At 43.3% G+C, this 17,616-nt stretch overlaps 1 protein-coding gene across 1 annotated transcript in view; it reads left to right on the top strand.

Annotated features, from left to right (window-relative positions):
* The window catches only part of LOC142095297 (alpha-2-macroglobulin-like), a 115,604-nt gene that overhangs the window by 77,957 nt on the left and 20,031 nt on the right, over window positions 1–17,616 (top strand). The window contains exons 24-27 of the mRNA XM_075178255.1: window positions 1,445–1,621; window positions 2,858–2,939; window positions 5,619–5,775; window positions 15,296–15,370. Of these exons, the coding sequence (XP_075034356.1) occupies window positions 1,445–1,621; window positions 2,858–2,939; window positions 5,619–5,775; window positions 15,296–15,370 (491 nt within the window). The remainder of the gene's footprint in view (window positions 1–1,444; window positions 1,622–2,857; window positions 2,940–5,618; window positions 5,776–15,295; window positions 15,371–17,616) is intronic.

The following is a 17,616-nucleotide window of genomic DNA, read 5'->3' as shown; positions in this document are numbered from 1 at the left end:
ACAGGGATCATGTTCCCTAAGAAAAATATGTATATACAGCTCCTATAGGGTATATATGTACATAGCTCCTTCGAGTCAACGTCCAGGATGCTGTTCCAATAATAACTAGATAGCTGACCTCAAAGCTGGATTACTAATAAGTAACATATATTGTGCCAATAGTGTTTCTGCAAAATGGATTATTCTCCGCTCTTTAGAGCTGCTATCTAAATTATTGTTCCGATGGTGACTGCACAGATAACCCCAATGCTGCTATTTAGATTATTGTTCCGATGGTGGCTACACAGTTAACCCCAATACTGAATTGCCATTCATTAACACATAGTGTATCCACAATATTACGATAAGTGGATCGCTCACAAGTATGAGGTCTAATAGGAATTTGGTTGGTAGCGCTAACATAAATATATCAATTATTTTTCTCTGTCTTAATCTGAATCTAAAAAGTAAAGCAAATAAAATTGTTTGGCTGTTATAAGTACATGATCGAAAGATATTCTCCTAATAAACTTAAGGTAAAAACAATGAAATAAGTAATCGAAAGTTAATAACAATAGTGGTACTTTCAATGTAATTCCTATTGTACAGATTTAGATGTAACAAGCGTTAAATTGACAACCAGTCCATCCATCATGATTTTATGACATTGTTCATGTGTTACTATTTCACAGTGAGTTAATATAATGAAATGTCCTTAGTACTGTTTGCTTATATTACCAATACTGTCCTAATATTGCAAAATTCAATCAAATGATTAATTTGGTGTTGCTCTGTGACATCACAAATTTATTTATTTCAGAATCAGCAGAAATGGGGATAAACCTTCAATTAAGAGAATTAGGCGAGGAGAGTTCCATACGATATTGGTCCTTTTTCCCACACTACTATATAGCCCCTTACTCCTCTTATCTGAATTACATATTAATGTGACTGCAATGTGTCTGAATATTTAAAATTAATGCTGCTAGGATAATTATGCTTTAATTGGTTATATAGAATGCCTCTGTGAATATACTAATTGGTTGTTTAACTTTTAACTTTTAATTTTGCAATGGTTTTTATATATCCAGAGAGTGACCAATTCTTTTTGATTATAGATTCTGCCTTGATTAATGCAATTGATTTCTAAAATATTCGCCTATTTTACATATATTTTGGTGTCCACTAGGAGAGATTATACTCATTACCAATGTATCCTCTTACTACTTTTAGATATTCCATGGTTCTGTTGGTGTATATATAGTTTTATTGTTGGCAAGGGATAGCAATATTCCCTTTTAACAACTGCAGTGGTAGTGCTCTCTATATATTTTTAACTACTAGATTAAAGCGCCGGAGATTGTTGACAAATTTCTTGTGTTCTTGTGTCAATATAATGCTTCCTAAACCTGTACGTTTTTTCTATTATCCTGTACAATATTGTCCTGAATTTGTTACCATACAGGAGATCTGATTGGCACAGCTATGCAGAACCTGGACCGTCTCCTGGCCATGCCCTATGGCTGTGGAGAGCAGAACATGGTTTTATTTGCGCCCAATATCTTTATTCTGCAGTATCTGGAGAAGACGCATCAGCTGAATAATGAAATCCAGAGCAAGGCCACCAAGTTCCTTGAGACCGGTGAGAGATACTGGACGTATTTATTATCATCTGAGTACTACTTTTGTGTTTGTCCTTTTATGTCAAGCAGTTCTCTAATTAATTATAATAGTTACATAATACACAGGCAATTTATTCAGCTGTACATGCAAGGCAGAGTTAGGATTTGGGGTAATATTTACTTCTACATTTATCGATTGATAGAATACAAGTGTCCACTCCCAATAGAAAGCTTGAAACAAATGGCATTGATTTAATGTTTTATTTTTCTCAAATTATCTAGCAATTTTACTCTTTAATGTAATATGTAGATTTGTTTACTGATTTGTTTATATAAGATAAATGAGGAAAGTGTATTATGGTGACAGCAAGATATTCACTTCACCTTCTCAGTCAATGATTGCAGTCATTATGCTCACTCTAAAATTTCCTCTATTTGACACTTACAGACTGTAATTCTGTATTTCTGTAATTTACTGGCTATATCTACAGAATAGGAATATTTGGGGGGAGGGCAAAATTTATCAATGCACTGAATAACATAGAGCAAATAACTGTTTCTGTAATGAGCTACAGAGAAACAATTTTGATTGTGTCCTTTGCTATATTTGACAAATATATCACTATTTTGCTCTTTGTAGGTTGAAAATTGCTATAAGAACTGATATACTGAATTACATTGGGCACATAAATACCCTTTATATGAAAGGAGACACACAGGAAAATATATTTGAATATATTTCAATATATATCTATAAGCCACAATATCACTGCAAGAGTAGGTATGTAGCAGCTAGAGTAGCAATGCTAACTCTCCTACATCTCCACTGCCCAATGTGCGGTCATCTTGCTGTTCCTGCTGATTGAACTAAATAGAAATTTGTATGTTGCTTTTTCACCAGGATGTAAGCTGTCCATGCAAGTGGAATTTGTTATAACAAAATCAGTTGAACAATGGTTCCCAGTTTATGGTGTTTATTAGCAACTTGAGCTTAGGGGAGGATTGAAATCTGAGACATTCAATCCATAAATTATTTTTAATTCATTTGCTACATCTGTTTTTTTTTTAATCTGTTCCAAATTAGTGAATTTACTGAAAGTCAAGGAATTTCAAGAATTGCTAAAATCCAAAACATGGAAACAATTCACAATTTCCTAGCTGCCTTTAATGTTAAACTGTAGATTTCATTGCTAGTTTGTAATACATACATTGTGATTCCTCCTTTGTAAATTGATACTTTTTATAATTCTACTCAGGGTACCAACGGCAGCTAACATACAAACGTGGTGATGGGTCATACAGCGCCTTTGGAAATAGTGATCCTATGGGAAACACATGGTGAGTGGCTTTGCCTAAATTAGCATTGACAATTTATAATTGAAACTACCGCAACCTTTAAACAAGGGCTATAATATATATTACAAACCAAAGCCATAGCAAAGGCAGTGCGGGTGGTGCAACCGCCCAGGGCGCCAGGCTGAGGGGGCGCCACAGCCCCCTGTTATTACACAAATCACAGTCGCAGGCACACATCTGGGGTTGCTGCAGAGTCAGCATTGGCGAATCATGCCATTAGCGGTGGGGGGTCTCCATGCTGCAGAGGCGCTCTATCCGCTTTGCATAATGTAAGAAAGAGTGTGGTAAGGACTAAGAAGCTCCAGTGCAGTGAAACACAGAAAGCTCCTCCCTGAGGACGGTCTGCCTGCCGTCCAACATAGAGCTGATCAAGAAGCTGCCCCTCTGCTGTGGTCAGCCCATCAAGCTACTGCATGATTATCATGAGTGCCCAGCAGAGAGCACTCCACCCTCTGGACAGCCCATCAGCTTCTCCTCCATTATAGACATGCCATGTGTTCCAGTTATGTAGGCAAGTAATCCTCCGTCTGTGAATACATCTTTCCAACCCCCCCCCCCACAGCAGCCTGTGAATCTATCAATCTCCCCTCCTCCCCTAGCAGCCTGTGAATCTACCCCCCCAGCAGCCTGTGAATCAATCTTTCTCTCTTTCACCCCCCAGCAGCCTGTGAAATTAATCTTTCCCTCTCTCTCCTCCCCAGCAGCCTGTGAATCTCTTTTTACTCCCCCCCAGCAGCCTGTGAATCTATCTCTCTCCAACCCAGCACCATGTGAATCTATCTCTCTCTACCCTCAGCATTATGTGAATCTATCCCCCCAGCAATCTGTGAATCTATTTTTCTCACCCCCCCCCCCCACTCCCCAACAGCCTGTGAATCTACCACCCCCCCCAGCCTGGTAATTTCTCTCTACCCTTCCCCAGCCTGTTAACCTCTGCCTCTCACTCCTTCCCTTTCTTTTGACTCCCCCTCAGTCTGTGAGCCTCTATCACCCCCCCAACCCTCTGTTTACCTCTCTCTCCACTCTGTCTCCTCCTCAGCCTGTGAGTCTCCATCCATCCTTACTGGCTATTAATTTAATCGGAGTAGGGGCTATCAATGTATTGGTAAGGGCTATTACTTTAATGGAGTTAGGTGCCAATAATTTAACTGGTGTAGGGGTTAGTTATTAATTTATCAGTGTGGCTATTAATTTAATGAAGGTAGGGTATATTAATTTAATAGTAGTGGGTTTATTCATTTATTGGTGGGGCTATTCATTTAATGGGTGTATGGTGTGTTAATTTAATGTAGGTAAAGGGTATATTTATTTATTGGTGATGACTAATAATTTAATGTTTATCGGTAGGGCTAGTCATTTATCGATAGGGGCTATTTTTTTTACCTGTGGGATGATTGTGATGGTGGGGGCTATTAATTTAATAAAGGGGGGTTGGGTGTATTTAATTGAATGTGGGACTGATTTGGGGTAGAAGAATATTTGCAAAATGTGAATGCTATATAATGTCGGGCCTGTTAGAGGGCAAATATGCCTATTTGTTAAATGTAAATATTCTTAATTTGATCCATGGAAGGAGACCTGATTATTAAACATGGATACTTTGATTTAGTGAAATGGCTGGTTAGAGGAGGGAGGCCTACAGTATTCACTAGTTGCTTTGCTTTTCATTTGGTGAATAAATCTTTTTTTTTTTCCAAACAGGATCCAGCCAAGCAGCAAGTGAGCCTAAGATGTCAGTAGCAGCACAAGGTAATCAAGCCTCAAGAACAGGTAGGAGAAAGTTGCACAGCCCCCCCCCCCTGCCAAAGGCAGCATACACTTCCACCAAAATTGGGGGTTGCCAGTGGTCTCTCTCACCCAGGGCACTAAAATCTTTAGTTGCGGCTCTGTTACAAACAAGAAGAAATTCGTCATCTGCACTCACCTTTGGCAATATATGAAAGAACAAAGGACATTTGTGATACTACATAGATATTTTTAAAATGCACTCATTAAAATCAGGGAATGTTACTTTCATATAATCCAATATTTCTTGACAAGTACTTGTCTATTTTAAAAATTCAGGTTTATTTCAGTGTAGGTTTTAGTCAGATGGGGAAGACTTTGATGCCAGTTGGGCAACTCAACATGTATGGTAATATATTCAACCAATATTCTGTTTTTCTAACATAGTGGTTTTCAATGTAGCCATATAGCATAAAATTGCTCTAATGTTACATATTACACGAAAGATGAATGCACTATATCAGTTTCTAAGTTCAGGCTAAATTGACACAAGCAGTTTAGATTGAACAAAACATATTTATTTTTCCCTAATGGTACATTTAGTTGATGTTCAATATTCTTTTCTTTTGTTACCTCATATTGTTGCCTGTACATCATCTGATTTATTTCCAATTTTTATTTGAAGTCCTCCTGCCTGACTTCATCAGAGGACACAGTTTAGGGGCGTTTTAGGAAATTAACTCGCCAGATGACTGGGCACAAAATTATTATACAATCATCATTATTCTATTAAATTGTGTAATCTCTTTCATCTCTTTTGATGTAGGAAAAACACTAAAAATCTATTCAGAAATGTCTCTAGACATTGATTGGCCTTGTGTTGTTTCTATTATTTTGCAGGATTGTCTCCTGAATCCACATATTATTTTCCCACAGGTTGACTGCATTTGTCGTGAAGTCCTTCAACAAAGCTCGGCCTTATATTTTTATAGATGAGAGCCACCTGAAGCACTCCTTCACCTGGCTGAAAAATAATCGCCAAGATAATGGCTGCTTCCGCAGTGTTGGGAGACTTTTCAATAATGCGATGAAGGTGCATTTCATTTATTTTCTGTGAAAGAATATGAAACAATGGTGTTAGTATTTCTTCCACATGACATGGATAAAGAATAAATTACTGGTTAAAATACTCCAACTTTTACAAACAATATAACCCAGAAATGTAAGAAAGATGCTGAGATAAATAGGAATAATTATTGAGAGTTATGTTAGCACATGGAGCAAATAAACTATTTTCTTGTTGAAGGATAGAGGGGGCCAATAGCATTATCCAAATATATATTTTATTTTATATGTTCCTTCTCACTACAGCACTTTTGTTTTTTTCTTACATACTTCACTGATTATAATGGGGTATCATGGGGTATAATTCACATTATAGCAATAGATTATATAATGCTCTACTACAGTACTGAACACAGAGGCTGATTTATCAAAATGCAAAAAGCCATTTTGCTTTAAAATCCTGATGGTTTTGGCAGCAAAAGGGCTTGTTTTTGCATTGCACTATATACTAATAGGTTTATTATTTGTTTTAGGGTTAACCTAAAACAAAATTTATGAGTAGTGCTACTGGTAGGAGGGGCAGAGCACTAGGTGTCAATCTGACACCCTGGCCCAGAGCTGGATTAAGGCTTTGGGGGGCCTGGGGTACTTTAGACAGGGGGGACCCCTATGATGTATTAAAGTAATTTCATAATTTTCCAATAAGCATTGTCTGGTTGATTTGTGTGGTTCCAAAGCACAAGCAATTTATTTAGCCAAAAGCAAAAGTTTAGCAGTTCAATAAATAAGTAAAGTATAGCCGATATATTATACATATATACATACGCCGTGCCCGCTCCGCTCCACTGGGTCCAGCTACAGTCTTCAGTCTTGAAGACTGTGGTCAGAGTGACTGTTTAGCAGGTCCCAGGGAGCTGTATATATACACTTAGTGATACAGTGAAAACAAAACAGATGATGTGGCTTGCTTCTATAGGTCCAGGCTTCAGGAGGGTCCAGTGTAAAGCAGTCCATAGGTCAGTTAAAACAACCCCCTCCAAGGGTCGGGGTCTGCATTCCAAAGGTGATGCAGATGATGCATACTCAGTTTTACCGCCAAGAACTGGTTCAAACTGGTCTATTAGCATTACACAGACAATATCACTGTGATCATTTATACCCTATCATCGATAATTAGCGCACGCAATGTGCGATCCTTTCGGCAAATGAACCGGACAACTGCGGGTAAATAGGGGATTAGGATGATACCAAACATGACATGCTTCCCATGACCTGAACTTAAAAAATCACTAAAGTGTACATGTAACCTTATAATATATAAATATAAACCAAATAACATCTGCTCATAAACGACTGTGGAATGGAACCATTATAAATATGAAATATATATATAAATGAATGTGAAAGTGTGCGTGCTTTATTGTGCAATTGCGCCATGACACATAACACGTGGTGTACTGATCGCAATCGCACGGTAAAACTTTTTTAATCAATATACTTTCTTTCATCCAATTATACAACTTCGACAGCTGTAACATGGTTATCAGTTTAGACAAATACACATGTAATACTGTGTGCACTGCTTGTATGTACACGCAGCTCTGCCTTCATGAGCAGTACAGTGTGAAGCAGGACATACCTCCCAACTGTCTTTGCAGTCAGACCAAATCCTGACTAAGCGATTTCACAGATTCAGGACAGATGGCAGACTGTCATTGTCTCTCCTACCTGTTCTTGTCACTTTCAGCCCCTGTGGCTGCTGGTTTCTTTAGATCAGTTGCTGATTGTCTGGATCCTGCTTCCATGCTGCACGGACGTGCCGCGTGAGCTCTCCACTTAGGTCCTACTCCTGGGCTCCTAATTCCTGTGAAGTAGCCCCTGCTCTGTTCTGGTGGCCTGTCTCTATTTACCTCGCCTCCATCCGAGCTCCAGTGGCTGTGAGTGATTACAGCGCCCATCAGTGATTCTTCCCACGAGTCCCTCTAGCGGTGTCTTCCAATTGAGTCCCCCGACTCCGGCCTAGCTACACGCACCGATTCCTTCCTGGCTCTCCTATTTTCACCTTCATTCCATGCCACTTTAACTCATTCTTTTTCATTATCTCTCTGTCTATTTTTTCCCCCCTGCTCTCTCGCGGCTTACTGTAGCCTCTCTTATTTCCTCTGTCTTTCTTATTTTCCTCTCACCATGTTCCCTGCTGCCCCCTCACTTACAGCAACCTTCCCACCTGCCGCCACACTCTAACTTGTCTCCTCCTATATTTCCCTCTTACACCTTCCCTCATTCTCTTTCACTTATATTCCATCTCTTATTCCATCGCTTATTCTTTACCTCTTATCTGCCCCTTTTTTTCTTCCTTTCCTCCACCGCCTCTCACCATGGCACCCTGGTCACGTCCCATACCCATACTCTCCCCTCGCCCCTCCTCACGCTCTAGTCCCTGCACTCCCTTACGTGCCACTAATTACGCCAACCTCATTTACATTTCCCCACTTCCCTCTCTCCCTTTCTCCTGTGCCGTTTGGAATGCTAGATCCATCCGCAATAAACTGACCTCTATCCATGACCACTTGTTATCCAACTCTCTTAACCTTCTTGCCATTAGTGAAACCTGGCTCTCCGATTCTCACACTGCCTTCCCTGACGCTCTCTCCTATGGTGGCCTTTCTTTCACCCACTCGGCCAGATCTAGAGACCGTCCAGGTGGCGGGGTGGGCATTCTCCTATCCTCTACTTGTACCTTTCGAATCATTCCTCCTGAACCCTCCCTCTTCTACCCCATCCACATCCGTGTCTCTGTCATCTACCGCCCCCCTTGTCCCACTTCCCTTTTACTTGACAATATTGCAGCCTAGCTTCCCCACCACCTCTCCTCTAACCTCCCATCAATTATCCTCGGCGACTTCACCATCCCTATTGACAACCCCTACGACCCTGCTTCCATTAAGCTGCTCCCTTTTTTTTCCTCCCTTGGACTCTCTCAATGGATCTCTTCCCCTACCCACTGCCTTGGTCACTTCCTTGACCTTGTCTTCTCCCACCTATGTGGTCTCTCTGACTTCCCCATCTCTCCCTTCCCACTATCCGGCCACCATCATCTCTCATTCTCACGTTCCTCAACTTCTGGCACTCCATGTCCAAATCGACCAAGTCTAGGTGTAACCTTGACACCCTTGATCCTGCTATTCTGTCCTCTTCTCTCGAGACTCTCCTCTCTCCCCTATCCACCCAGGCCTGGGTGATGCGGCCGCCCCTGCCCATTCGCTGCTCCAATCTCCAACCGTGGCACTCCACATTTACCCACTTCCTCCAAAGTGTTCTTGTTCCCTGGCTGATTTCCTCCACTTCAAGTTTATCCTATCATGTTTCAGTTCTGCCCTCTCACCCCCTAAACATTCTTTCTTTAAATCCCTCATCTCCTCTCAGTCCTCTAACCCTCGCCGCCTTTTTGCCACCTTCAACACTCTCCTGCCCCCCATCCCTCCTCTCATCCTCCCTCACAGCCACTGACTTTGCCTCCTTTTTCTCATCTAAAATTGAGGCCATCAGACTTGAAATCTCCTCCTCCATTCTCTCCTCCTATCATCCCCCCACTCTACCCTCCTCTCTCCCTAGTTACCAACCCCTAGACTCCTACCGCCCAACCTCGGGCGAGGAAGTCCACTCTCTCATTTCATCCTCCCTTCTACCTGCCCCTTGCCCCTTCTCAACTCCTTCGCTACCTTTCCCCCACCGCCTGCTCCCACCTTGCTAACCTCTTCAATCTGTCCCTCTCCACTGGAATCTTCCTCTCTTCTTTTAACCATGCTCTCATCTCACCCATTCTTAAGAAACCTAATCTTGACCCCACTTCACTCTCCAACTACTGCCTCATTACTCTTCTCCCCTTTGCCTCCAAAATACTTGAGAGGCTTGTCTGCAACCGTCTCACCGCCTACCTCTCTTATCACTCTCTACTTGATCTTCTCCAATCAGGTTTCTGCCCCCTCCACTCCACAGAAACTGCCTTGGCTAAAGTCACCAATGATCTCCTATCGCCTAAAGCCAAGGACCATTTCTCCCTTCTGATCCTCCTGGACCTCTCTGCGGCCTTCGATACCATGGACCACCCCTCCTGCTTCACACACTCCTCTCTGGCACCGTCCTCTCCTGGTTCTCCTCTTACCTTCTGGACCGCTCCTTCTCTGTTTCCAACTCTGACCCTCTACCACCCTTCCAGTTGGGGTTCCTCAGATCTCTGTTCTTGGATCCTTACACTTTTCTCTATACACCTTCTCCCTGGGAAAACTCATCAGCTGCTTTGGCCTCAAGTACCATGTTTAGTCTGGTGACACTAAACTGTACCTCTCATCTCCTGATTTCTCTCTCTCCCTCCTCTCTAGGGTGTCCACCTGTCTCTCTGCCATCTCCTCCTGGATGTCCTCTAGATTTCTTAAACTTAATATTGCTTAAACCAAACTTATTGTCTTCCCTCCACCTTGCACCTCCTTCCCCTCCGACCTTTCTATCACTGTTAACAATTCCTCTATCTCTCCTGTTCCCTAACTTCGCTGCCTGGGTGTCATCCTCGACTTCTCTCTCTCCTTTGCCCCACACATTCACTCTCTTGCCATATCCTGCTGCCTCCAACTATGCAACATTGCTCGCATTCAGCCCTTGCCTCTCCCAGGACGCCACCAAAATCTCTTATCCACTCTCTGATCATCTCCCGCTTAGATTACTGTAACCTTCTCCTTATAGGCCTTTGCCATTCTCATCTCACTCCCCTTCGATCTGTACTCAACGCAGCTGCTAGACTTATCTTTCTTTCTCGCAGCTCCAACACTGTCTCCCCCTTCTACCAAGCCCTGCACTGGCTCTCCTTCCCCTACAGAATCCTCGCCCTCACATACAAGGCCCTCGCCATCTCCACTGCTCCTTACATTTCCAACCTCATTTCTATTCACACTCATTCCTTCTCACTTCGATCTACCAACGATTGTTGCCTATCTTCATCTCTGATTACCTCTTCTCACGCACGCATTCAAGACTTCTCTCACGCTGCCCCCCTCCATTGGATGGCTCTCCCTTGCTCCATCAGAACATCCCCCAAGTGCAGCTTCAAACGGGCATTAAAAACCCACCTTTTCTTAAAAGCTATTCAGTCATCCACTGAAATACCCACCTTGTCGGCTACCTCTCCCTCTCATCCCTTCTTTCATTTTCTTTCTTGTTCCGTGTGACTTTATTTCTGTATCACCCTCATGTCTTCAGTCTGTTGCCTTTCCCTTTAGGTTGTAAGCTTCTATGAGCAGGGCCCTCTCTCCTTCTGTTTCCATCACTTTTAACTTTCATCTCCAGCTACTCAGCTCGCCTCCTTCTTGGACCTTCTGCCCTCTATTTCCTCCCGCTTTTCCCTGCACCTCTCATTGGATCTTGCCTGTCAGCCGCGCCCACCCTCTTGGGCACAGGTTTCCAGCTTGTGCTATATATTCCTCACTTTTACCTTTCAGCATGTCTCTTTAGCTGTGCTTTGAGCTTCCTAGTTATAGTGCTTATTGTTAACTGTACCGTGCTGTTTTACCTTGTACTGTCCGTTTGTTTGTCTCTGTACGGCGCTGCAGATGCTTTGTGGTGCCCTATCAATGGCGCATGCAGGGGGGGTTTCAGGGTCTCCAGAACCCCCCCTCCACTAAAAAGTGCCCTGCATATCGGCACTTTAGTATACAGCAGCCGCAGCGCTGTCTAAGAAGCGTCCGTGGCGGTGCTGTATTGTACACAGCACCGCCGCGGACGCTTCTCTGACAGCACCGTAGCTGCTGTATACTACAGTGTAGCCGAAATGGAGCTAGGTTTGTTTGTTTTTCCCCCCCTGAAAAATCCTCCGTGCGCCCCTGCCTATAAATAAAAATGAATAATAATAATAATAATAAGAAGAAGAAGAAGAAGAACAATAACAATAATAATCCTGGAATGTTGAATGCGCATTAATTTTCCCCAAACAGTCCCACATTCAATTAAGAGCCCTCAATCCACCCCAGCATTAAATTAAAGATCCAATCACCCTATCTTAACTTTATAGGCCCCAACTATTAAATTGCCCCACCACCCACAAATAAAGTAACACCCATAATTAGCCCCCGACCTGCACTCCACGATTAAATTAATAGCCTACGTCCCACATAATATTATTAAGATCTCCCTTCCATCACACATTATATTATAAAACTGTCGCCCTTCCCCTTCCCCCCCCCCCCACACACACACACACACACACACACACACACACACACACATTATATTAATATACTGGCCCCCTCTCACACACACAATTAATTGTCCCCCTCACACGCAAAATGTGCTGGTCCTCCCTCACACTCACACACACACAATATACTGGACCCCTCCCACACACACACAATATGTACAGGCTTCCTCCCACACACACAATATATACTGGCCCCCTCACACACAATATGCCTGCCCCCTCCCCCACACACACAATATACTGGCCCCTTCCACCACACACACACACAATATACTGGCCCCCTCCCACACGCACAAACACACACAATATACTGGCCCCCTCCCACACACAAAATGTACTGGCCCCCTCACATACACACAATATACACTGGCCCCCTCCAGATCCGTAACTAGACATTTTAGCACCTTGGGCAAAACAGAACACTGGTGCCCCCCCTTCACCACAATGTACCTTTATGGGAGTAGATGCTGTCTCTCAGTGGTTAAGCATTGCCGGTGTCTTCTGCCTGCTGGTGTCTTATGCTCTGTTGCTGCTTAGATAGATCCTGGAATATTGGGGGCCTGTTTGGAAAAGATTGTTATTACTCACCTCCTGGAAAGTTGAGCAGTCAGTGAAGAATCTAGGTCTCCCTCCCTACAATCAGACCAACATTAAATCAGAAGCTTTTCTGTTTAAAAACAGGCCTCATTCCACCCAATCAGCTCCAGAATCTAATTAATAGCATTCACAGTTAATGTCTATTTCCCTCCATATAGCCCCAAACATCAAATTAATAGCACCCACATTTAATAAATAAGCCTCCCCCAACCAGTTCTGACATTAAATTAATAACATTCCCATTTAGTAAGCAAACATACCCCACGCATTAGCCCTTACATTAAATTAGTAGCATTCCCATCTAATTAATAGACCCAATTTACCCCTCACCAGCTCCCACCATTAAATTAATAGCATCCCCATTTAATAAACCAAATCATTCCTCACCATACCCAACATTAAATTAAAAGCCTTCCTATTTAACAAACAGACTCTCACCAGCCCCAACATAAAATTATTAACATTTCCATTTAATACAAATGCCTATTTCCCCCACCAGCCCCACAATCAAATTATGGCTTACAAATTTCCCATATTTAATAGTAATTATTATTATAAAATTAATATATTCTCTTCTCTTCAGAAACCCCATTGACTCCAGACACCTTCCTCACCAGACCCCCCCATTGACTCCAGACACCCTCCTCACTAGACCCCTAAATCCATCTCTCTAGACACCCCATTGACTCCAGACACCCTCTTCACCAGACCCCTCACTCTTCCTCTTCAACCCCCCCCCTTCACTCCGACACCCTCCTAACCAGACCTCTCACTCCTCCTCTCCAGACCCCCCATTCACTCCAGACACCCTCCTCACCAGACCCCTCACTCCTTCTCTCCAGACCCCTCATCACCAGACCCCCCCACTCCTCCTCTCCAGGCCCCCCATTCACTCCAGACACCCTCCTCTTCAGCCCTAGCTCCTGACCTCTCCAGCCCCCTCTTCTCACCAGCACTACAGTATTTTACTTACCTGAGTTTCTCTTCTTCTGTCATCTTCTTCCATTTGTGCCGGCTCCTCATCACCTGTGTTCTGACAGCATCCTGATGTCATTATTTGTACATCAGGATGCTGCAGGAGCACAAAGACTGCACCCTCCCCCTTGCGCTAGCTGTCATCAATGGGCACAGTAGCCCTGTGGTGCTGCCATTGCAGGACTAGATTGCCACTTTACTAGTGATTTGTAATGGGTGGGTGTGTGTTGTGCCCCCAATAGGCCTTGCGCCCCCACTAGGACTTGTGCTCTGGGCGGGCGCATCGCCATCGTTACAGCTCTGGGCCCCCTCACACGTGCACACAATATATACTGGCCCCCTCACACACACACACGTAATATATACTGGCCCCCTCACACACACACACACACACACTAAATATATACTAGCCCCCTCACACACACACAATATATACTGGTCCACACAATGTACTGACCCACACACAATTACCTGACACATATAAATAATACACTGACACACACACACACACACACTATATACACACACACTATATACTAACATACCACATACCACCTCCCCAACCTCGCTAGCACTTAACGTGTTCCAGCCGAGTCGTGCGCTGTGCAGTGATGTTTCTCTTCACACATAGGATGGCACCTGTCACATGGTGCGTGTCCCATGTGACACCAATAGGAGGCCACACACAATGAAAGGGAGGGAGGGGGGTCTTATTATAAGGATCCATGGCCAATAGGAGAAGGTGGCTGGTCCCGGAGGAGGGGCCAGCCACCAAGTAATAGAGAATAGGGACCAACCCAAAGTAGATTTCTTTGGTCCAGCTCAGGGGGCATATGCCCCCCTGCCTCCCAGCCCCCCAGCCCAGCCCGCCCCTGTGTCCTCACATGCCATGGTTTGCTTTTTTCACAGACACTGCGTTAGAACTTTCATTCTCTATAAATAGTAGTATAAAAGTAGTAGGAGAATTAATAAACAAATAGATTAATCAAATAGTGCATTATGAAATGAGTGAGAATAAAAGAGAGAGTATGAGGGATCAAGGCTGGCAAAGGCACTTTAACATTTATAAGCTGAGGATGAGGAATTGAGCAGTTAAAAGGAAAAATGTTTACCCATAGCTGAGTTTTGAGGAACTTCCACTTTGGCAGCAGACTTTATAATTAAAGTGAACATGTCCAGTAATTAGCTTGTCATTTATTCTAAATGGGGATTACAAATTCAGGTAATTGTCATCCTAGAATGAGATATATTTGACATATTATCAAGAAGTAATCTGTATAATCGTACTAAAGACATTAAACATTTTTGTAACCCTATGGGTTTTTTCACGTGCTGAGCCTATTTTGGCACCCTTGGGCTCTTTACATTCTGACTCCAAAATCAGTAATTTTTATGTGCAGTCCCCACACAGAGTACAACTAAACAAAACTATCATATCTTAAAGCTATAAATTTACTCTTTTGTTGGCATATGTGTCTCCAGAACATGGATGGTAGACAGTGAGCTGGGCAAACCATCCAACTACACTGGTTAAAAACCAAGATGATTTTCAAAGCTCATCGACTGCATTTTATAAATAGCCCCCATTTTGTTATAGTTCTTTTATTTTATTTTGTACTTTTGGAAATGTATTCTTTTATTATTTTTATTAAAAAAATATTCTAGTTTTTATTTAATTCTTTAAATGGCCAACTTAGTTTAAACACAAACATTCATGTGTGCCTTACAGGGCGGAGTAGAAGATGAAATTTCCCTCTCTGCTTATGTAACAATAGCTCTTCTGGAGGCTGGGCTATCTATAGAGGTAAGTGATCAGTATCATGTTGATGTATATATATTTACTTTTTGTTAAGTAATGTTCAAATATGTAAGTGTCTCATTAGAATATTGTGTACATCATGTTAGAAGACACAGCAAACCATATACCGTCCTTGTATAAATCATAGGGATTTGTATAACATACACTCAAAAAGTTACCACATGTCATGTACAGTCACTAAGAGGAATGTCATCACTGTATATGTAATATTACTTACTGAATCATGAATCGAACATATTATATTGAAGCAGGAAATTTTACCTATTCACGGGAAATCTTGTTTGTGAAAAAAAGGACAATATTTATATTGTCTTCATCAATAGCAGTCTCATCTCACTTCTCACCTGATATTCTTACTGGTACTTGGTTACCCTCAGGATTTGTGCATAAGCCCAAAGTGTTCACTAGTAATGTCAATAGGGAGCCAGACAACAGAGGGACATTTTATAGTAATAGGGCCAAGGAAAATCAGGAGAAGACAATAAGTTACAACTCACAGTCAAAAAGCTCTTTCACTTTAGATTTGATAATATTTTGTTATTTTATATTTCTATTTTCAGGTTACAAATGGTTGCTACCTGAACAATACACAGATCAAAATAAGCACATTTATAACTCAATTGAATTATTATTATTATTATTATCATTTATTTGTTGGGCGCCACAAGGTTTCCGCAGCGCCTTACATAGTACAAACAGTAGACCATACAGGGTGAAACATTACAGAACAATAAACACTAAGTACCAATGCTTTAGAAACTCCGGGCAGACATATGGCGTAAATACGGAGCAGAAGATTCGGTATGGAGACAGGAGGGGAGAGGGGCCCTGCTCATGCGAGCTCACATCCTAAAGGAAGGTGGACAAAAAGGCACGAAAGGGAGGCAGTGATATGAGGGAGAAAAAGGGGCAGGGGAGAGGGGAAGAACTGCAGAGTAGATGAGGGGTTAAGTGGATGGTTGGAAGGCTTTCAGGAGTAGGTGAGTTTTGAGTTCCCGTTTGAAGGAGCATAGATTGGGTGCGACACGGATGGAGTGAGGGAGGTCATTCCAGTGCAGGGGGCAGCTTGGGATAAGTCTTGGATTCTGGAGTGGGAAGAGGTAATTAGAGTGGAGGAGAGGCGACGGTCGTTTCCCGAGCGCAGGGAGTGGGCAGGAGTGTGGATGGTGAGGAGGTTAGAGATGTAGGGGGCAGTAGACTGGGAGAGAGCTTTGTAAGTGGTAGTAAGGAGTTTAAAGAGGATTCTGTAGGGGAAAGGGAGCCAGTGTAAGGCATGGTAGAGAGGGGAGGCAGAGGAGGAGCGGCGTGAGAGAAAGATGAGTCTAGCAGCCGCATTGAGTACAGATCGGAGGGGGGCAAGATGGGAGAGGGGGAGGCCAGTGAGGAGAAGGTTGCAGTAGTCAAGGCGGGAGATGATGAGTGCGTGGATGATAGTTTTGGTGGCGTCTTGTGAGAGGAAGGGTCGGATGCGGGCAATGTTGCGCAGTTGGAAGCGACAGGCTTGAGCAAGGGATTGGATGTGGGGGGTAAAAGAGAGAGAGGAGTCAAGGGTGACACCTAGGCAACGGAGTTGGGTGACAGAGGAGATGGTAGTGTTATTAACAACGATAGAGAGGTTGTGGTGGGAGGGGAGTCTGGAGGGAGGAAAGACAATGAGTTTAGTCTTAGAGATGTTAATTTTGAGAAAGCGTGAGGACATCCAGGAGGAGATGGCAGAGAGGCAGTCAGATACGCGAGAGAGGAGGGTGGGAGAGAGGTCAGGAGAAGAGATGTAGAGTTGAATGTCGTCAGCATAAAGGTGATACTGAAGACCAAAGGAGGTGATGAGCGCACCAAGGGAGGAAGTGTAGAGCGAGAAGAGAAGGGGGCCGAGAACAGATCCCTGGGGGACTCCTACTTGGAGGGGGGATGGGGCAGAGGAAGAGCCAGAGGTGGAGACAGAGAAGGTGCGGTTGGCGAGGTAAGAGCAGAACCAGGCGTGGACGGAACCAGAGAGGCCGAGAGAGAGAAGAATTTGCAGTAGAAGGGGGTGGTCCACGGTGTCAAAGGCCGCGGAAAGGTCAAGGAGGATAAGTAAGGAGAAGTGCCCCCTGGATTTGGCTGATAGGAGATCATTGGTGACCTTGGCTAGGGCAGTTTCAGTGGAGTGGAGGAGGCGGTACCCAGATTGGAGAGGGTCAAGGAGGGAATTGTCCGAGAGGTATTGGGTGAGACGACAACAGACTACATGA

Source organism: Mixophyes fleayi, chromosome 6 (assembly GCF_038048845.1).
Source record: "Mixophyes fleayi isolate aMixFle1 chromosome 6, aMixFle1.hap1, whole genome shotgun sequence".
NCBI lineage: Eukaryota > Metazoa > Chordata > Amphibia > Anura > Limnodynastidae > Mixophyes > Mixophyes fleayi.
Note: the sequence above shows the minus strand (reverse complement) of the source record. Positions and strands in the feature narration are given on the sequence as shown.